Source organism: Rhipicephalus microplus, chromosome 4 (genome assembly GCF_043290135.1).
Source record: "Rhipicephalus microplus isolate Deutch F79 chromosome 4, USDA_Rmic, whole genome shotgun sequence".
NCBI lineage: Eukaryota > Metazoa > Arthropoda > Arachnida > Ixodida > Ixodidae > Rhipicephalus > Rhipicephalus microplus.
The window spans coordinates 3506415-3523945 of record NC_134703.1 but is presented as its reverse complement, the minus strand read 5'-3'; the positions used below and the strand labels follow the sequence as shown (position 1 = coordinate 3523945).

General features: G+C 42.5%; 1 protein-coding gene across 2 annotated transcripts in view; it reads left to right on the top strand.

Annotated features, from left to right (window-relative positions):
* The window catches only part of LOC119171897 (Suppressor of Cytokine Signaling at 16D), a 29945-nt gene extending 12776 nt beyond the window's left edge, over window positions 1-17169 (top strand). For both annotated transcript variants that reach the window (XM_037422772.2, XM_037422773.2), the window contains exons 4-5: window positions 488-686; window positions 6944-17169. In XM_037422772.2, the coding sequence (XP_037278669.2) occupies window positions 488-686; window positions 6944-7142 (398 nt within the window). In that variant the 3' untranslated portion in view covers window positions 7143-17169. The remainder of the gene's footprint in view (window positions 1-487; window positions 687-6943) is intronic.
* The last annotated feature ends 362 nt before the right edge of the window (window positions 17170-17531 follow it).

Here is a 17531-nt window from a genome sequence, read left to right as displayed (position 1 = left end):
TGTGCTTAAAGTTTGTAATAGAAAGGAGTGATATTCCATCTCCGAGACAAACATGGAAAGTATCTGTTTCCTCTGTGGCAAGCTGTAAAACACCCTGTATTATCACACTCGTGTTGATCTACCGTCACCTCGGATATTTAATTTGAATAATGTTACATTCAGCATTCTGTATGTGCTTTTGAATGGTGTATGTCTCTGCTAATGTGCAACCATTCGAAAACAAAAAAAAAATCAGAATTTGGCATAACTGGGAAATAAAAAGGAAACAATTGTCAGAAAATGTGGAATGAATGAAATATATTAATAAATGCCAAAAAAAAACATGGCTGAATTTTTTCTCACGGAACCCTTGGTATGCCTTAGTGTCTGTTCTGGCAACCCGCCCACCTGACCCCTGCATTGGTATGTTGACAAACATATAGCGATCTGGTAGTTGCTTGAGTGAGAGTCTGATGTGCCTACTCCTTCCTTCCCTCTTGAACTGTAGGCAACTTCAGCTTTGGCTGCCTGCAGAAATTCCACAGCAACACTATAGTGGACTTCATTGAGAATGCAGTGGAGCACTCGCGGAGTGGGCGCTACCTGTTCTTCCTTCACCGGCGCCCCGTGCTCGGTCCCATGCGTGTACAGCTGCTGCATCCGGTGTCTCGTTTCAAGCAAGTCCAGTCATTGCAGCACCTCTGCCGGTAAGATTTAGCGTTGCATTTAATTTTTGTTACAGCAGAATGGCTATACACCTGTTTCCAGTGTATTGCTGCATGCTTACAATAAAGCTGCATTCACGTTTGAAAAGGGAAGAGTGAGGGAAAATGCCAAAGCAGCTGTAACACCGTATTCGCTCACGTCAAAAATGTTCACATTTATTTTGCCCCACGTCCACGCCGCCACCGCCTTTGCCTATTCTGGAATTCACTTTGTTTTGTCCGTTTCCTTAGCTTTTAGTTTTGCACCGAATTTCAAGTATAAATGTGAAACTTGCAAAATAAATAGTTTTCACTTTTTAAGCAAAAAAAAACATCGTTTAGGAGATACACTACCAGAAGCTGCATAAATGGACATGCTGGAAGCGGCGGCGTATTAGCTCAGCTGTGCAAAAACAAGATATATTGGGGCACGCTGGCTTGTTGCCGCTGTACTTTTCGCGAGTTCTAATCTTCTCGGCATCATCATCAGCCTGACTATGTTCACTACTGGACAAAGGCCTCTCCCATGTTCCGCCAGTTAACCCGGTCCTGTGCTTGCTGCTGCCAATTTATACCCGCAAACTTTTTAATCTCATCTGCCCACCTAACCTTCTGTCTCCCCCTAACCCGCTTCCCTTCTCTGGGAATCCAGTTAGTTACCCTTATTGACCAGCGGTTATCCTGTCTACGCGCTACATGCCCGGCCCATGTCCATTTCTTCTTCTTGATTTCAGCTATGATATCCTTAACCCCCGTTTGTTCCCTAATCCACTCTGCTCTCTTCTTGTCTCTTAAGGTTACATCTATTATTTTTCTTTCCATTGCTCGCTGCGTCGTCCTCAATTTAAACTGAACCCTCTTTGTAAGTCTCCAGGTTTCTGCTTCGTAGCTAAGTACCGGCAAGATGCAGCTGTTATATACATCCGTATTGAGGGATAGTGGCAATCTACCTGCCATAATTTGAGAGTGCTTGCCGAATGTGCTCCACCCCATTCTTATTCTTCTAGTTACTTCAATCTTGTGGTTCGGCTCTGCGGTTATTACCTGCCCTAAGTAGACATAGTCTTTTACAACTTCAAGTGCACTATTACCTATCTCGAAGCGCTGCTCCTTTCTGAGGTTGTTGTACATTACTTTCGTTTTCTGCAGATTAATTTTAAGACCCACCTTTCTGCTCTCCCTGTCTAACTCCGTAATCATGAGTTGCAATTCGCCCCGTTGTGGTGGTCTAGTGGCTAAGGTACTCGGCTGCTGACCCGCAGGTTGCGGGTTCCAATTCCGACTGCGGCGGCTGCATTTCCGATGGAGGCGGAAATGTCGTAGGCCCGTGTGCTCAGATTTGGGTGCACGTTAAAGAACCGCAGGTGGTCGAAATTTCTGGAGCCCTCCACTACGGTGTCTCTCATAATCATATGTTGGTTTTGGGACGTTAAACCCCACATATCAATCAATCAATCAAATCAATCAATGAGTTGCAATTCGTCCCCTGAGTTACTCAGCAATTCAATGTCATCGGCGAAGCGCAGGTTACTAAGGTATTCTCCATTAACTCTTATCCCTAACTGTTCCCATTCTAGGCTTCTGAAAACCTCCTGTAAGCACGCGGTAAATAGCATTGGGGAGATTGTGTCCCCCCGCCTTACACCCTTCTTGATTGGTATTCTGTTGCTTTCTTTATGAAGCACTATGGTAGCAGTTGATCCCCTGTAGATTTCTTCCAAAATGTTTATATATACTTCATCTACGCCCCGATTCCGCAGTGTCTGCATGACGGCTGATATTTCTACTGAATCAAACGCCTTCTCGTAATTTATGAAGGCTATGTATAGTGGTTGTTTATACTCAGAGCATTTCTCTATTACCTGATTGATAGTATGAATGTGGTCAATTGTTGAGTGGCCTGTTCGAAATCCTGCTTGTTCCTTTGGTTGATGGAATTCTAATGTTTTCTTCACTCTGTTAGCAATTGCCTTTGTAAATAGCTTGTATACTACAGAGAGCAAGCAGATCGGCCTGTAATTCTTCAAGTCCTTGTCATCGCCCTTCTTATGTATTAAGATGATGTTAGCGTTCTTCCAAGACTCTGGTACTCTTCCCGTCAGGAGACACCTCGTAAACAGGGTGGCTAGTTTTTCTAACCCAATCTGGCCTCCATCTTTCAGCAGATCTGATGTTACCTGATCTTCACCAGCAGCTTTGCCTCTTTGCATGCTCTCCAAAGCTTTTCTGACTTCTATCATTAGTGGTGGGGTGTCATCTGGATTACTGCTAGTTCTTATAGTATTAAGATCATGGTTGTCTCGGCTACTGTACAGATCTCTGTAAAACTCCTCCGCTATTTTAACTATCCTATCCATATTGGTAGTTATTTTGCCTTCTTTGTCCCTTAGTGCATACATCCGACTTTTGCCTATCCCAAGTTTCCTCTTCACTACTTTGATGCTTCCTCCGTTTTTCAGAGCGTGTTCAATTCTCTCCATGTTATACCTTCTTACATCGCATACCTTACGTCTATTAACCAACTTCGAAAGCTCTGCCAGTTCTATTTTGTCTGTTGGACTTGACACTTTCATGATTTGACGCTTCTTAATTAGGTTCTTCATTTCCTGGGAAAGCTTGCCAGTGTCCTGTCTAACTACCTTGCCTCCAACTTCTACTGCACACTCCGTAATAATACTCGTCAGATTATCATTCATTGTATCTACGCTAAGGTTGGTTTCCTTACTAAGAGCCGAGTACCTGTTCTGCAGCGACATTCTGAATTCCTGTACTTTCCCTCTCAGTGCTAGCTCATTGATTGGCTTCTTGCGTATCAGTTTCTGTCGTTCCTTCTTCAAGTCTAGGCGAATTCGAGACCGTACCATTCTATGGTCACTGCATCGTACCTTGCCAACCACTTCCACATCCTGCACTATTCCTGGGTGTGCAGTCATTATAAAGTCTCTTTCGTTCTTATTTTCGCCATTAGGGCTCCTTCATGTCCACTTGCGGTTTTCTCGTTTTCGGTAGAAGGTATTCAAAATCCATAAATTATTGCGTTCTGCGAATTCTACTAGTAGCTCTCCTCTGGCGTTTCTAGTACCGATGCCATAATCTCGGCAATGTTCATCTAAATCAGGCTCTTGAGGAACGTATCTTTGTAGACTGTGAGTAATGTTGTGCAGCCGAAGTAAACTGTGATTGAACCGATTCCACCCATGGCTGACTTTCTGGGTGCCATTTTGAACTTGCAGATGGATTTTTATATCACGTGGCTTATATGCTAATGCATTGAAAGTACGGCTTCCCGTGAAGCTGTATTACTTCCTGGGAAGAAGAAAGGCATTCTGCTATCGTGTGGCAGATAAATTTGTGTCTGACTGGCTTTTTTTATGCATTAGGAACGTCGTGAGATTTTCCAGCCACTTAGATAAAGAAGAGAGCTGCTGAGGCAGCATGCCTGTCAGAGCTACTACCTGTTGTGGTACGATGGTGAGGCAGAAGCTTGTTAATTGGAGCCTCATTAATTATGAAAATCACATTGTTCAAACGTGTGGCCTGGTCCTGGCCAGCATACGCAGTGCTTAATGGCATCAAAGTCTCGGTAATCCAGTCACATTTAGCCGCAACTCGGTTAATTCAGACGATCCTTGGAGTGCGCCAAGCACGACCCTCCTAATATGCGAGACGTGAAAGACAACTGAAACAAGGCGGTGATGTCTGCATCGCTCTGAATAATTTATTGAGCATTTGTCTACTTGTGGGTCAAGGACTCAGCGGCTTTATTTTTACTCCATGTATTGTGCGTGCAATGTTAAAATACATCACAGAAGCTGTTGAAGATGCAAAGCTTTCAGCCACAGTACACAATATGGCTTAAAACTCGCTTTCCACATCACGATGAATGAACGAACAGTTGCGGGCCATTTTAGCTGTGAAAGAACCATCGTCGCGTGGTGGTGGTGGTATGTAATAACAGAATTGTGCAGAGCAGGATTTGGGCTATTTAAACTGGGGTGCTGAGGGCGAGGTCTCATTGAGGACGAAGTTGCAAGAATTGAATTGAAATTGGTTCATTTTGCCATCAAAACAAAACGTGATAGCCGAGGAGCCCGCGCTAAAAGCTTGACATTAGTCAAGTGTTGTCAAGTGTTGCTTGCCAACACTTGACATTACAAGAGTACGAAGACTCTGGCTTTTGCGCTTCTCTTGTGCGAAATGTAAAGGACTTACGCATTCATCAAGAAACTGAAAGTGTGTTGATGCAATAGATGTCAATATTTTTTTTTTGATAGTTTTGATAATTCAACAATGGTAAATTTGGACATTTCTTCCTGATCTGTGAAAGCCCAGTCAACAAGCTTTTACTGTTTATTACTAGTAGTGGTACAATAAACGCCTTCTGCAGGACAACATGCAAAGCTGGTGTGGAGAATCATGCACATCTGGCTTTATGATAACTTCATTCCAGATGTGCATTTTGCCATGCGCTCTTTAAAGGGCCCCTGGTTAAAATTCAGTGGTGTTGCAGATGTGCACTAGCATACAATGAGCACGTAGCCGTGCGAATATTTTCAGACAGTTCCATACTAGTCATAGTTACACACGTTTCATTATCCAAAAGAGGCTTTCGCTCGTTTTGCTCTTTTCTTCACGTTGATTCATTGATCAGCTTCTTTCTTCTCCAAAATCATTGGTCCTCCTCACATTGCAAAGAGGAGGAACTGTGAGTGCGTGTAAGTGTGAGCAGGCAAACACGATCTGTTGTAGATATCATGAGCAGGGGACTATGTAGGCGTCGTGGCGAACGCTTAGGATTACTGTGAAGCCTAGAGAGCCGAAGGTATTGGTTCTTGAAATTTGTGAGGTGGGGGCTCTCGTCTCATAGTGCTGCTGTATTTGGCATTGTTGATAGGGGTGACATTCTGAACTCAACGTCTGTGTTTACTTGGAATGTTAAAAAAAATGATTGATTGTGGCTTGGGGGCTTTTTAGAAGGCCAATCAAGATGCTGACAAACATTAGAAAGCATAGACACTGCCAATGCCACCTGAGAACAGTGTTCTAGAAAAGGCCACTTTTACATGAAAACTCTACACTTATCCATTTCTTCATTGCCAAAGGAGAGCCTGCACCCATCATTTCGGCTGGTCACCCACATTCACTGAGTGAAATGGTATCTAATGTTATTTTGTTAGAGATTGCAATAGGAATGACACGAGCATTGGACGATAGGTGGTGGTGGCGGCATGTGTGCTTGCTATAAAAGACAACGAAAGAGACTGTCTATTTCAGCTTGCATTTATTGGATAAGGCTTGAGATCTTCTGCACCAGTTTCAATTACCACATCTGCTTCTTGAGTTCTGTGTAACAATTTATTGGTCACGTGTTGGAAAGGACAGTCCACGTAGTGAACTTGCAAGGTTTTATGAATTTTACGCTAAGGCGAAGCAATCTGCCCCTACGAGGACCGACGAAGGGAGCAGTAATAGTAGTGCCAACAGTAGTTAAGAGCGGCCAACATCGATGAAGACCTTGCAAAAATGAGAGAGCCTATGCAACATGTCACACGAGGTGACATAGGTACAGCTTTGAGGCACGCCTAGGGTGCCAACGGAAAACAACATCTTGGATGCCAGAGTCCAGCTTTGCTGGCCCTTCATTTTCACGGGGCAGAATGGTTGTGTTAATTCTTCACTGGTTGTCAGTGTCTCCAAGTTGCCATGTATGTGATTGCATTTGGTTCATAGGCGCTATGGTAATGCTGCGAGAAGCATGCCATTGAAGAAAAAAGGAAGCGAGTGGTGCGAGTGGGCTGATTTTCCCCATCAGCTAGTGATGTAGACACAATAGGGGAGATATAAAAGTGATTCCGTGTATTTTTTCAAAAACTGAAGTAGGAAAAGATAGACTCTGATTTTTTTTTAGTAATGGGAATCATACTTGAAGCAGATTAACAAACTCTGCCTTGTGGAGGAAGTATGCCTTGTGGAGGAAGTTAGTTCAAATGTTTCCGGACTGATATATATCTGCTTGATTAGCACTGTTTTTAAAGAGCCAGGAATCAGACTGTGTACTTGATTGTATGTTCTTAGGTAGAAGAAGAACATATTTTGCTGCATTTGGTTCAAGTATTATCTACAGTAGAAAATTGAAATTAATGTGGGTCTGATAAGCCTGCCTGGCAGGCTTATCAGACCTAGAGATACTGCCCGCGAGATTGTTTTCCGGAGGCCAGTCTTGGATCGCTGACTGATTCATGCTGCCACTCTCCTCTCAGCTTCTCCATATTGAAGACCATACGGCGGGACTTCGTTGATGCACTTCCGCTGCCAGCACGTCTCAAGGCATACCTGAACACGCCACACTACTACTCCGAAGAGCTGGCTGACTCGGTTGCCCTTGACGACGGAGGCCTGGCAGTTCAATCCCAGGAGCCGCTAAGTGGGCGGCAGGAGGGGCCTTTCAGTCCGAGTTGATAGCCCTTGCTGGGAAAGGCATTGTCTTACTTCATCTTTCTCTCCCTCTCGCATGTGGGAGGTTTCTTTTTGGTTGCAGCATCCACATTTGAAGGTGCTGCCAGCATGAATTCAAATTTGAGCTAGTCAGTGTGAAATGGGGCAGACCTTTTGCTCTTCTTCACTCACCAGGGCCTGTGGCATCTGCACAATTCACTTTTATAACGTTAAGTCGCATGGGTCGAGTTATACGACCACTTAGTCACTGATATGTTGCCACACCTTCAGTGAATCGCGTGCACAGTGTTCCTCCTTCTCGTAATAACATGTTGCCACTGGAGCATAAATGTAGGAGACAAGCGGTGTTTCTGTCACTTGAATGTCTTCGTGTTGCTGGAGGACACTGGCTTGGAGAGCATTGGAAATTTAATTTCAGCATTGTACCCCCTTTTGTACAACTGTCATGTATAGTGCTACGTGTCCACATGTCAGAAGTTGAAGAAGCCATAATTGCGAATCTATCTTCACATTGATGGCAGCATCACCAAGCATACTGAACATCACATGTGAACCTGTTTTGATTACTAGTGCTTCGTAAATGACCTTTTTTTACCTGTCTGTAGATGAATTCTTATGAAGCTAAAGGAATTAGTGGACTGAAAGCCTCGCTTAAATTCTGTGGCTTTTACTTTCATGGGGGATACAACAAGCCAACCAAGATCCTAGAATTTGTTGTCACATTTTCCCGAAAGTTGTTTCAGAGCAAATTATCACAAGCCGTCTTGCGTTATGTTGAAGGGATTAGAGGATTGTGGTGGTTGCATACAAGAATCTACTCCTACCAAATTGTTTACTAAGTAAAAATTGGTTACCAGTGGGCTCTGTGGGTCTTCGCACGTACGAGGAAAAACATTTTGGTCACATTGATAATTTTCCTGAAAAGGGATTACGAACCCGGCCTTTTGTTCCCACACCAAAGAACTAACCGATGCGTGGCGTCAGTGTGACATGCACATTTGCTGAAGATGTTGCGTATGTGACAGTATTATAACTTTGACTCTCTGCTACTTCCCGAAACCTTGAAAGCAGAATCGTTTGAACCAAAGTTTTGAGTCAATATCCTCCTCTTCCTTTTTCTGCTTCCACTTCAGAATGCACTTTCAATGCATGTGTCACCATCAGTAGTGTGTAGGGCTGTCAGCTCAGTACTTTCTCGATTCATAAAAAAAAAAAAAATAAAAAAGAATTTTGTTACACGGAGCCGAAGGTTCAGCACACCGTGTTGAATCGCGTGCTACCGCAATGCACAGCAAACATATCCAGGTGCTTTACTACCCTGTATATTGCTCACAAACATGGTGCGTGAAACATCTCTGCGATTACTGTGGTCAGGAAATGCAAGCAAAAAAAAAAGATTGTCTGTTGTCAGCGTTTTCCCTCGAGCATTTAGTAGCACACTGCGGGTAAATGTCATTTGAAATGAATTAATAAACATCCCTTATACAACAGCAAAAAAAAAAAAAAAAACTCTTACACTGAGGAGAGGCTAGGTAACCTAAAGAAAGTGCAAAAAAACAAAATGAAAAGAGGCTGTAGTTGTGTAATATATGCACACCATGCTGTTGTAGCTCTTAACAGCATGTGCTTGAGCCTCATTTGCTCTTTTATTCCTAAAGATGGAGTATGCCATTTTTTTAAGGATACAAGACTGCGCTAGTTTGGAGCCTTCTTTTTTCTGTGCCACAGTAATCGAAATATGAAAAAATAGTTTGAAATATGTGATGTCGCAGTGGCACAGCAATGCAACAAAATTTCTTAAAATTAAATCTTAACTTTCGTGTTTGATCGATATTCATCCTATTGCCATGAAATTGATGAAAACAGTCCTCAAAATGTTCTCTATTAATGTAAAGTGAAGCAGGTTTTTTTTTTTTGTAGTGTGATCGTGTGGTTGTTCGGGTATTCAGCTCTGGTTGTAGCTTTTGTGACAACGTTGATATCTTGCGTATTGAAACGCACCTTTGGTCTAGTCGTACCTTGCCTGTGTTGACAACCGTGTTTTAGTGTGGTGCTCGCAGTATCACTTGCTAATAACGTAACAATCGATGCTATCAGTAAAGACTGTAAGGTCATGCTAATACTGCTAGCGATCTGGATGCGATAATAGGTACTTAGCCGAACAGGTGTTCTCATTTTTGCTACAATCACGTGGCTTCAATTCTCGAGCACATGCAATGTGTTATTGGATGATTTGATTAATAATTGATTGATATATGGGGTTTAACGTCCCAAAACCACCATATGATTATGATAGACGCCGTAGTGAAGGGCTCCAGAAATTTTGACCATGTGGGGTTCTTTGATGTACACCAAAATCTAAGCACACAGGTCTACAGCATTTTCGCTTCCATCAAAAATGCAGCCGCCGCAGTCGGAATTCGATCCCGCAACCTTCAGGTTAATAGGCCATAACCACTACACTACCCCGGCGGGCCGTGTAATTTGTCTTTACGCTGCTGTTCCATTTCATTGCACTCTAGTGCTTGCATTTGGTATACACCTATAGTCATGGTTCAGTTTAATTGCTTCTCAAAGTTATGTGGTATTGCCTGAGAAGGTTGAGGAACTTGCATGCCGTGGAATGGCATTTCTTTGTGAAAGCACTTGACGAACCTGTTGTAGTGACTGGAAGCAATGATTGGAGGATTGAAGACACAAACAAGTAAAACGCAACTAGGTTACATAGTTGCAGCAGACTTGTAACACAGATCTTGCATACTTGCAGAGGATGTTCTTATTGCAAGCACGCTAAAGTAGTAGTAAGCATGCTGAAAGAGTTGATCGTGTTTTTAAAAATAGTCAGGGCATTTGTGAGTAAGAAGTTTCCAACGATAATTAAATTGGCATTATGTGTCTAAATTTGGCTACCCGAGACACAACCTCTCCATTGAGTGTTTTTGAGTTAGAGTTGGACGGTGTTGTAAATGTGGTCATTGCTGAAGCATTTGTGCACTCGAGCATATGTCTTTAAGTATGTTACTAGATTCCCTCATGCTTCGTTGCTTGCTGGGCCGTAATTTGAGGTCCGTGCATTGTTCTTGTGCAGGATTTCTACGCTTTTGCATCTTGCATCTGTAACACTCTGTATCTACGTACCGTTTTAGATAACTTACTGGCACCGAATGCATGTTGGGTCGAACGAAACACTGGTTTCAGTTGTGTCTGCAAAGCACCTAGCGGTTGCTTCATTTTGCATGGAATGTTATCTGTCTTATCTCACTGTTAGTCCCAAGTTTCTTAACGTTGAAGCATTGAAGGCTGGGTCTTTTGAAGACCTTAAAACCAGAAAAGGCTGGGATCATGAGAAGCAATTTGAACACTAGAAAAGAGCTGAGTTTTCGTCGTACAGTTAGAAAGAAGCTGGGGAAGGGGGAGGGAATCAGAAGCCTAGACTTCTTATTGAAAAGAATGCTGAAATGGGTAATATAGGTAAGTTTTCTTGGTTCTTTTTCCCGAAGGTTTTAGTGCAGCACAGAGGTTTTTCTAGTACTTCTTTTATACTGCAGATGAAATGGATTCAGCAGGTGAGAGAGGTTAAGATGCGTCTGATTAGTCTTGTGTAGCCTCGTTTCTTTTTTCTTCTTTTCTGTTAGTCTAGAACCAGTGTTTTTCAAACTGTGCTCACCCGACTCTGTTTTTCCCCCTTCAGACACAATTTGTTAATTTAGAGAAGGAAACCTGTATTTCATTTTTGATTTAATGAAGTCACTGCACATCACATTTGCACGTTGGGAGCTTGTGAGTGGTGAGAGGAAAGTGGTAAAGGCGTTGGCACACAATGAAGTTTTTGGGACTTGCGAACCTGCAGTGACCGCTTGTACTACTTGCTTTTGATTCGTGCTCGAAAGGTCGATTTATAATTGAAATATTGTAATTGGAATAGAGTGGTCTTGTCACAAACGGTCACTTCCAGCTTGTATTTGTGTCCACCTCTTCATCTGTGCTGTACGTGTTTGTATTACAACTTTTCAATAGTGTAAACAGTCCTGTTGTATTGTGGAGGCCGTTCAGTGTGTCGCAGATAGTTGGGACACCTAAACAGTATTTTTGCACTGTTCAGGTTTTACACGAAAGACTGAGAAGCGGTCTTCCCTTTACGTGCATCTACCTGCTGACCACACTCTCCTAAGGCAGCTGGACGCTACACGAACGTTGCCTAGGTATTTTCCTTCCACTTATGGCAGTGTTGCACACGGTCTCATCCCCAACTGTCGTGTAGGTGACGTCGCCCCTATTTCCATTCTTCCTTACCATCCGATGCCTTGTAGGGGGAGGAAAGCTCTTCCCGCGTCTTTGTTGGCTGTGATTTCTCATGTCTCCTTGCCTCCTCCCCTTGCCAAAGCAGGCGGCAACGGGGTAGTAAATTGTTGTCTGTGCCATTCACACCTTGTGCTTGTTTGCTTGCTCACATTGGGGTTCAGAAAGAGGGACTTAGTATTTCAGGCCGCGTCTCACGTTCGTGCATCTGCGCATTCATGACAGGTGCAGGCAGTAATGCTTCGAGTCACTGTTTTATGTCACAATGTTTTTGCAGCTTAAGGCTTGCCTCTAAGTATGGTTTTTGTGTCATGCCAGCTGTTCTCTATTTGTACTTAGCCTCCAACTTAGACCTTGGAGGCTTTTAAGTGTATTGTTGGCAATATTCGGTGAAACATGACCACATTACTCATAGGAGTAATGTGGTCATGACTGAAACATGACCACATCAACTCATAAGGGGTGTTATTTTGGCCAAAAAATGTGTGGAATGCTTTTTTTTGTTTAGCCTAATCCTCGCTGTTGGGAGAGTGTAGTTGCTATAGACTAGCATCGTACTGCTCGATCATCTAAAGCACCAGAGATTGTTTCTTATTGAAGAACACTAGTGGGAAAATGTGTCTTAAGATCACGTCGTCAGCACATGGCATTACCATCTGAAGAGATGTATTATCAAAGATCTCATTTGTGGGTTTTCACCTTATTGGCCATTATCTCTGACTCGTCCACCTGTTGTGACTGTCATTGCTAAAGAAAAAAAAATAAACAAAATAGAAGCACTTGGTATCTCAGTTCTTTGTCATCGGAAGACAAAAAGAGAACAGCAGACAGGAACACCAGATGAATCTGACTTATCATAACTTAACATACTAATTAAATTTTTGTGGCATGTCACATACCACAAAGAAATGTTTTTGTGCTGAGTTGATGTATCACTATCACTTTTATGTTTGTGAGACAAGCATGGGTGAGGGCAACTAAGTGAGAGCAATGTTTTTTCTCGTTTTCATTTGTTCATTCATTTTATTAAGAAACATGGCTAAAGGCTTTTGTACCCATGCTTTGCTTTCTTTGTGTCACTAAAAGGATCTCAAGTGGATGCATACTAACTATCCTTATTGCATTGCACTAAAAAATTTTTGCTGGAATAACGGAAAATTTAGTCAAGTGGCAGCTTCCTATAATGACCAAAATGGGGCCAGTTTAATCTCTTGAATGCTTAGTAATGAGCACGTTACAAAAATTGTGGATGTGGCTGGGACTGAAAGAACCTGAGGGATACTCGAACGCGTCTGGAGCCGTCCCACGATTGCTCTTGCAGAAAGCATTGGGCTAATTGCTTCTCTCATACCTAAATGCCCTCCATGGAGACAATCTTCACTCTTGACCAAGATTGACTACGGATTAAAAAAAAATGAAAACACATACATTTTGCACTTTAGATTTTTGTAATGCTCACCCATGATGCACTGCTTGCTGTGCATGTTACGTATGTAGTACATGTCTGTTGTCTGGTTTGGTGTTAGTACCCAAGGAACCTCTTCCACATAAACGGTAGAATAGAAAGGAAAAAAATATGAAAGGATTGGAAATATTATTAAGTGTATAAAGAAGGTGCACAGGAGAGGGCCTTGGAGGCTGCAAAAATCAAGCAAAATTTTTTAGTGGCTGCTAGATGTTCTTTTCATGCATCATTTGTTTTTCCTAAAATAAATTAGCTTTCCTTTACCATTTTTTTTGTGGATATTTTTCTTGTAGAGCATAGATAGCATAGTTGAGCAAGTTGGTACATTCTGCGGTTCAGCTTGTGACTTGTTTGGTTCTTTTGGGTCTTGCGTGCTTTTGTGAATTCTGTTAGAGCTTTGAGCCCAGCGAGTTGTTTGTAAGGATGTTTGGCAAGGATGTTTGAAAAAAAAAAAAATTCTGTTTCATTCCTCTCGTTGACGGTTCATTTTCTGGCTCTGCGCCACTGTTGATAACACGCAGTGCCAACTTTATCCGGACTAAACAGGCAATTCAAACAAGGCACTGCTAAATGAAATGTACCTCAAAGGGCCATCTCTGCATGATGCTAAAGCACATTGAAGCCGCCGCCCACTCATTCGTCGCACGACAGCAAGTGCCAGGGTCACTCTTGTGAAGTGTTTGGACTGTGTTTGGCAGTTTCCATCTACACTTGTTATGGCTTCCTGTGCGCCTTCCTGTCTAGGTTTTCTCATTAACCCCGGACGTCCAACAAAATGCCCAATCTGTTTGTGGCCACAAGTGCGAGTGTTTGACTCAGTATGGTGTGTAAACTACTTAACAGTGTCATTGTGCTGTTGTACATTCGTGTCGTATTTTTCTGTGGTGGCATCTGTCAGAAGCGATAATAACATATTTGCTTGTGGGCACCTGTAGGCCTTCGTGCATGTATAAAGGGAGAATTTTTGTGCTGCTTAGCCAGATGATGGGTGTCTCTCTATTTGTAGAGGTGCTGATCCTGCTGTCTTTGAATGTGCATTCTGTGCCGTTAATGGTGTGCTTTTCAACTCGGTGGTTTTTGCTGACTTGATAGGTTAGTGCATTCGTAAGATCTGTGCTGCCTCATTGCGACGTGTTCTTCCATTTTCCCTTGAGTAACTGCATCTCTGCCTCATTGGTAAAAACCAAAGCATTGTGCATTTGCTTTTCTTGTGGAGGGTACGGTTCTCCGAGCACACCGCTGATTTCGCTGTTCACCTGTTCACCTCACGCAACTGTTCTCACGCACTCTTGTATCTCTGTACCTCTTAAGCATAAAAAATCAGCTATTTCTCGGCACTTTGCATGAGCATAATGATATGTGAATAGAATGTGAAGTTGTCGTTTTCTTCATCATTATCCAGATGCATTTGTTTTCTGACCAGTGGGAATGTTTTACACAGTATCGGTCTGTCTTCGTCTCCGAGTGACTTTTTTCTTTAATGAAACTACTTTTTCTCCCTGTAAACTAGCGAGTCTGTGTTTATCGAAAATTCTCCATGCAAATGATTGGAGATGCGTGTAAGTAGATGCCATGAGCACAGTGGAAAGTGTGATGTGTTCTGACATGTGCTCTGGACCTATAAGTGTCTGCGACTTGCTATTGTTGCTGAGTGTTCTGGCTTGCTAAAGAATTAATGCTGTATTGTTTCTTATGTTCTATCCAAAACGTGATGATGTGCAAGATCTGTTGATGGATTTTCGTTTGCCTTTAAGGGTGTGAATTTTTGTGCAACTCCTTGCAAGAGATCTTCAGACATGTCTTCTTGGTAGTACTACTAGCATGCAAAGGGTTTCTGTGCAAAGCTCTGAGCATGCATGTATTTATAATCATATTGTCCTGTTTGTGTGTTCTTAATTCTTCATGATAATGGGATGCTTTTTTGTGCTTCACAGTGTGTATAAATTGATAGGTGCAGGTGCTGTCGCAAGGGGCTCTCTCATTGCTTCATGTTCATTAAGCACTGCAATAATGTAGGAGTACCGGTGTACCAGATTTCAATGCTTGGCATTGTTGTTACGATTCTAGTTTGCACAATACTGCAGTCTTTATTAGTACTGGGTCATATGTAGGGCTAAGCTTATGGGAAGAATGCAGTTGACATAACACTTGAAAATATTGCCTAAATGTCAAAGCAAAAGACAACTCTAAGAACTATCTTATTGATTTAGTTTGAGAAAGCAATTTAAACGAGGACGAACACAAAAGAGCTTCACTTAACAGGTGAAAACACGTTCGGGCCTTGTTTTTGTGGGTTCACCTTTTGTCTGGACATCTTAAAAATGCTAGAGCAGTAGGCCGGAAATTTACCAGCTAGCTTGTTATGAAGAATTGTTGTGGTTGAAGAATAGGAATTAAACCATGCTGAAATCAGTCTATTCACTTCATTCGGTTATACTTAACATGCAGCATTTCCCATGCAGTTTGCTCATTTCCAGTTGACTTGTTGCATTGAGATGTGAGGCACCGAATTTTTTCGTCTTCATAACAGTAGTAGTTTCATGAAAGCGCCCATATAGTTTATGCTACATTGCGTTTATTATACAGTGGAGGTTGTGGTTTTTGAAACGAAAAACCCTGCTCGCGCTTTTCAGATGCCAAGTCTCGTGCAATATCTCAGCATATTCAGTGTATTACAATTCCTTGCAAGCTCAAAGTTGGTGAGGAGGTGTAAAGAAGAGCGGTGCCTTTGACAACATTGTTGTGACAGTGGGTTCTGGCGCATCGCTTTTGATACGTGGGATGCTCACAAAAGTGGCTGACGATTGTTTGAGTGCATAGAGCAGTAACCGTGCGGAAAACGTTGGTGAATGCTACTGTTGTTTGGCAAAGCTGGATTCTTCATGGCATGCACAGGAATGCTCATTGGGATCTTTAGGAATGTTTACTCAAAACAGTGCTCAGTTTTGCACATGCTGGTTCCAAAATTCTGTTGGTGCCAAGACTGTTCGTGTGCCGAAGAGGGCTAGCCGCTACTGGTGATTGCATTGCAAAGCGTAGGGTCTAGCTTGCTCACATCTACTACCACCATAAGTGGTGTACCATGTGGTGTGGCCAAACTTCCTTGAATGTGCATGGTTTGAAGTACCAAGTGTAAAGAAGAAGAGCTGAATGGTAGATACATAGTGGACTTGCATTTTGACTACCTACGCAGGTTTACCATTCGGCCGAAGGGTGAGAGGAGATATTGGTCAAGCCAGACAAATGGTGCATTAAGGGTGAGGTGCACAACATAAATTTGGTGTTGTTATCGAAATTTGGAAGTTCTTTCTTTTTGTTATTTAACACAAGATTCATTCCAACATTGTATACACTAGGGTTGTTAAATATTGGAGTGCCTGTTCAGGAGTAGAGGGGAAGGCGAGACAGCTTTTACAGGCACAGAATGTGGCAAGCTGGCTCCACAGGTAGCATAGGAAATTATTACGGAAAAGAAACTACCTATTTTTATTCTTGTGGACTTTTTACTCATGTAAACCAGTAGAAACATTGCTGCTAGAAAAGATATGTCCAGTAGCCAATTTGGAAATAATCAACGCCGAATTCATTTTTGATTGCCATACAAAGGTTTCAAGGTGATGCCTTCATCGAGATCTATGTCTTTGCTTTTGACTTGGCCACTTCTAGATGCACCACCTTGAAGGCTACAATTCCTTGCACACATCAAGGACACCTAAGCAGGTATTATTATAAAGAAGGGAACTCATGGAGAGTCCAGCTTGCACGAGAGATCGGCTACACGCACGCTCGCAAACAGTCTGTGGTGGCAAAGATCCTTATCCCACAAATTGCCTGTGTGCAGAAGATATGCGTGAATGTACAAGTACACATGTGCTAAGTGGGTGGTGTGCAGTGTCAATGGTGCCCGCGTGGGATGCTTAAGCAAGCGAAAACCTATACATACAGTAGACTCTCAGTAAACAGAACCTGAAGAGACTGGCAAAATGTGTTTCATTGAACAGGAGTTTCATTTACTGAGAGGTGAACATGGGTGCATAATACAAGCCTGAAACCAAGCATTGCAGAGGTAATAGTTCCGTTTTAGCAGTAGTTCCGTTTAACAGATTTCCATTTACTGAGAATCTACTGTAGTTGTGTTTTTCCCTGTATGCTGCTCCGCAAGTTTTTTTTTTTGTGTCTTGTGCTGTGAAGAGAATTTTGCAATCATTTATCTAGATGCGTCAGGTTTGTAGGCTTCTCTCGAATAAAGTTGATGTGTATACCTTACGACTTGTTTCGGATTTCGTGGCCTGTTGTACATAAGGCATGTTGATTAACTCTGTGCCCAGGTCACTGCTGTTGCAGAGCAGCAACTTTTGGAACGCTGGTGTAATGGCTTGGTGAATATGGAATGCCGACCTGCTTTATTGTTTGTAAAAAAGGTTGTCTGGTCGGGAGTAATCATGGTCGAAAGGTAAAAGCAAGACGAGTGTTTTTTGGTCGGCCTCTTGCTTTTACCTTTCGACCTGCTTTGTTTTGATAGAATAATATGGACATATCACATTCTTGCTGGCGACAACGGCGTCGCTGTGAAGTTTCGCGTGAAGTCCAAGCGTGATAACATTGCCCCTCGCGTCATACTGCATTTA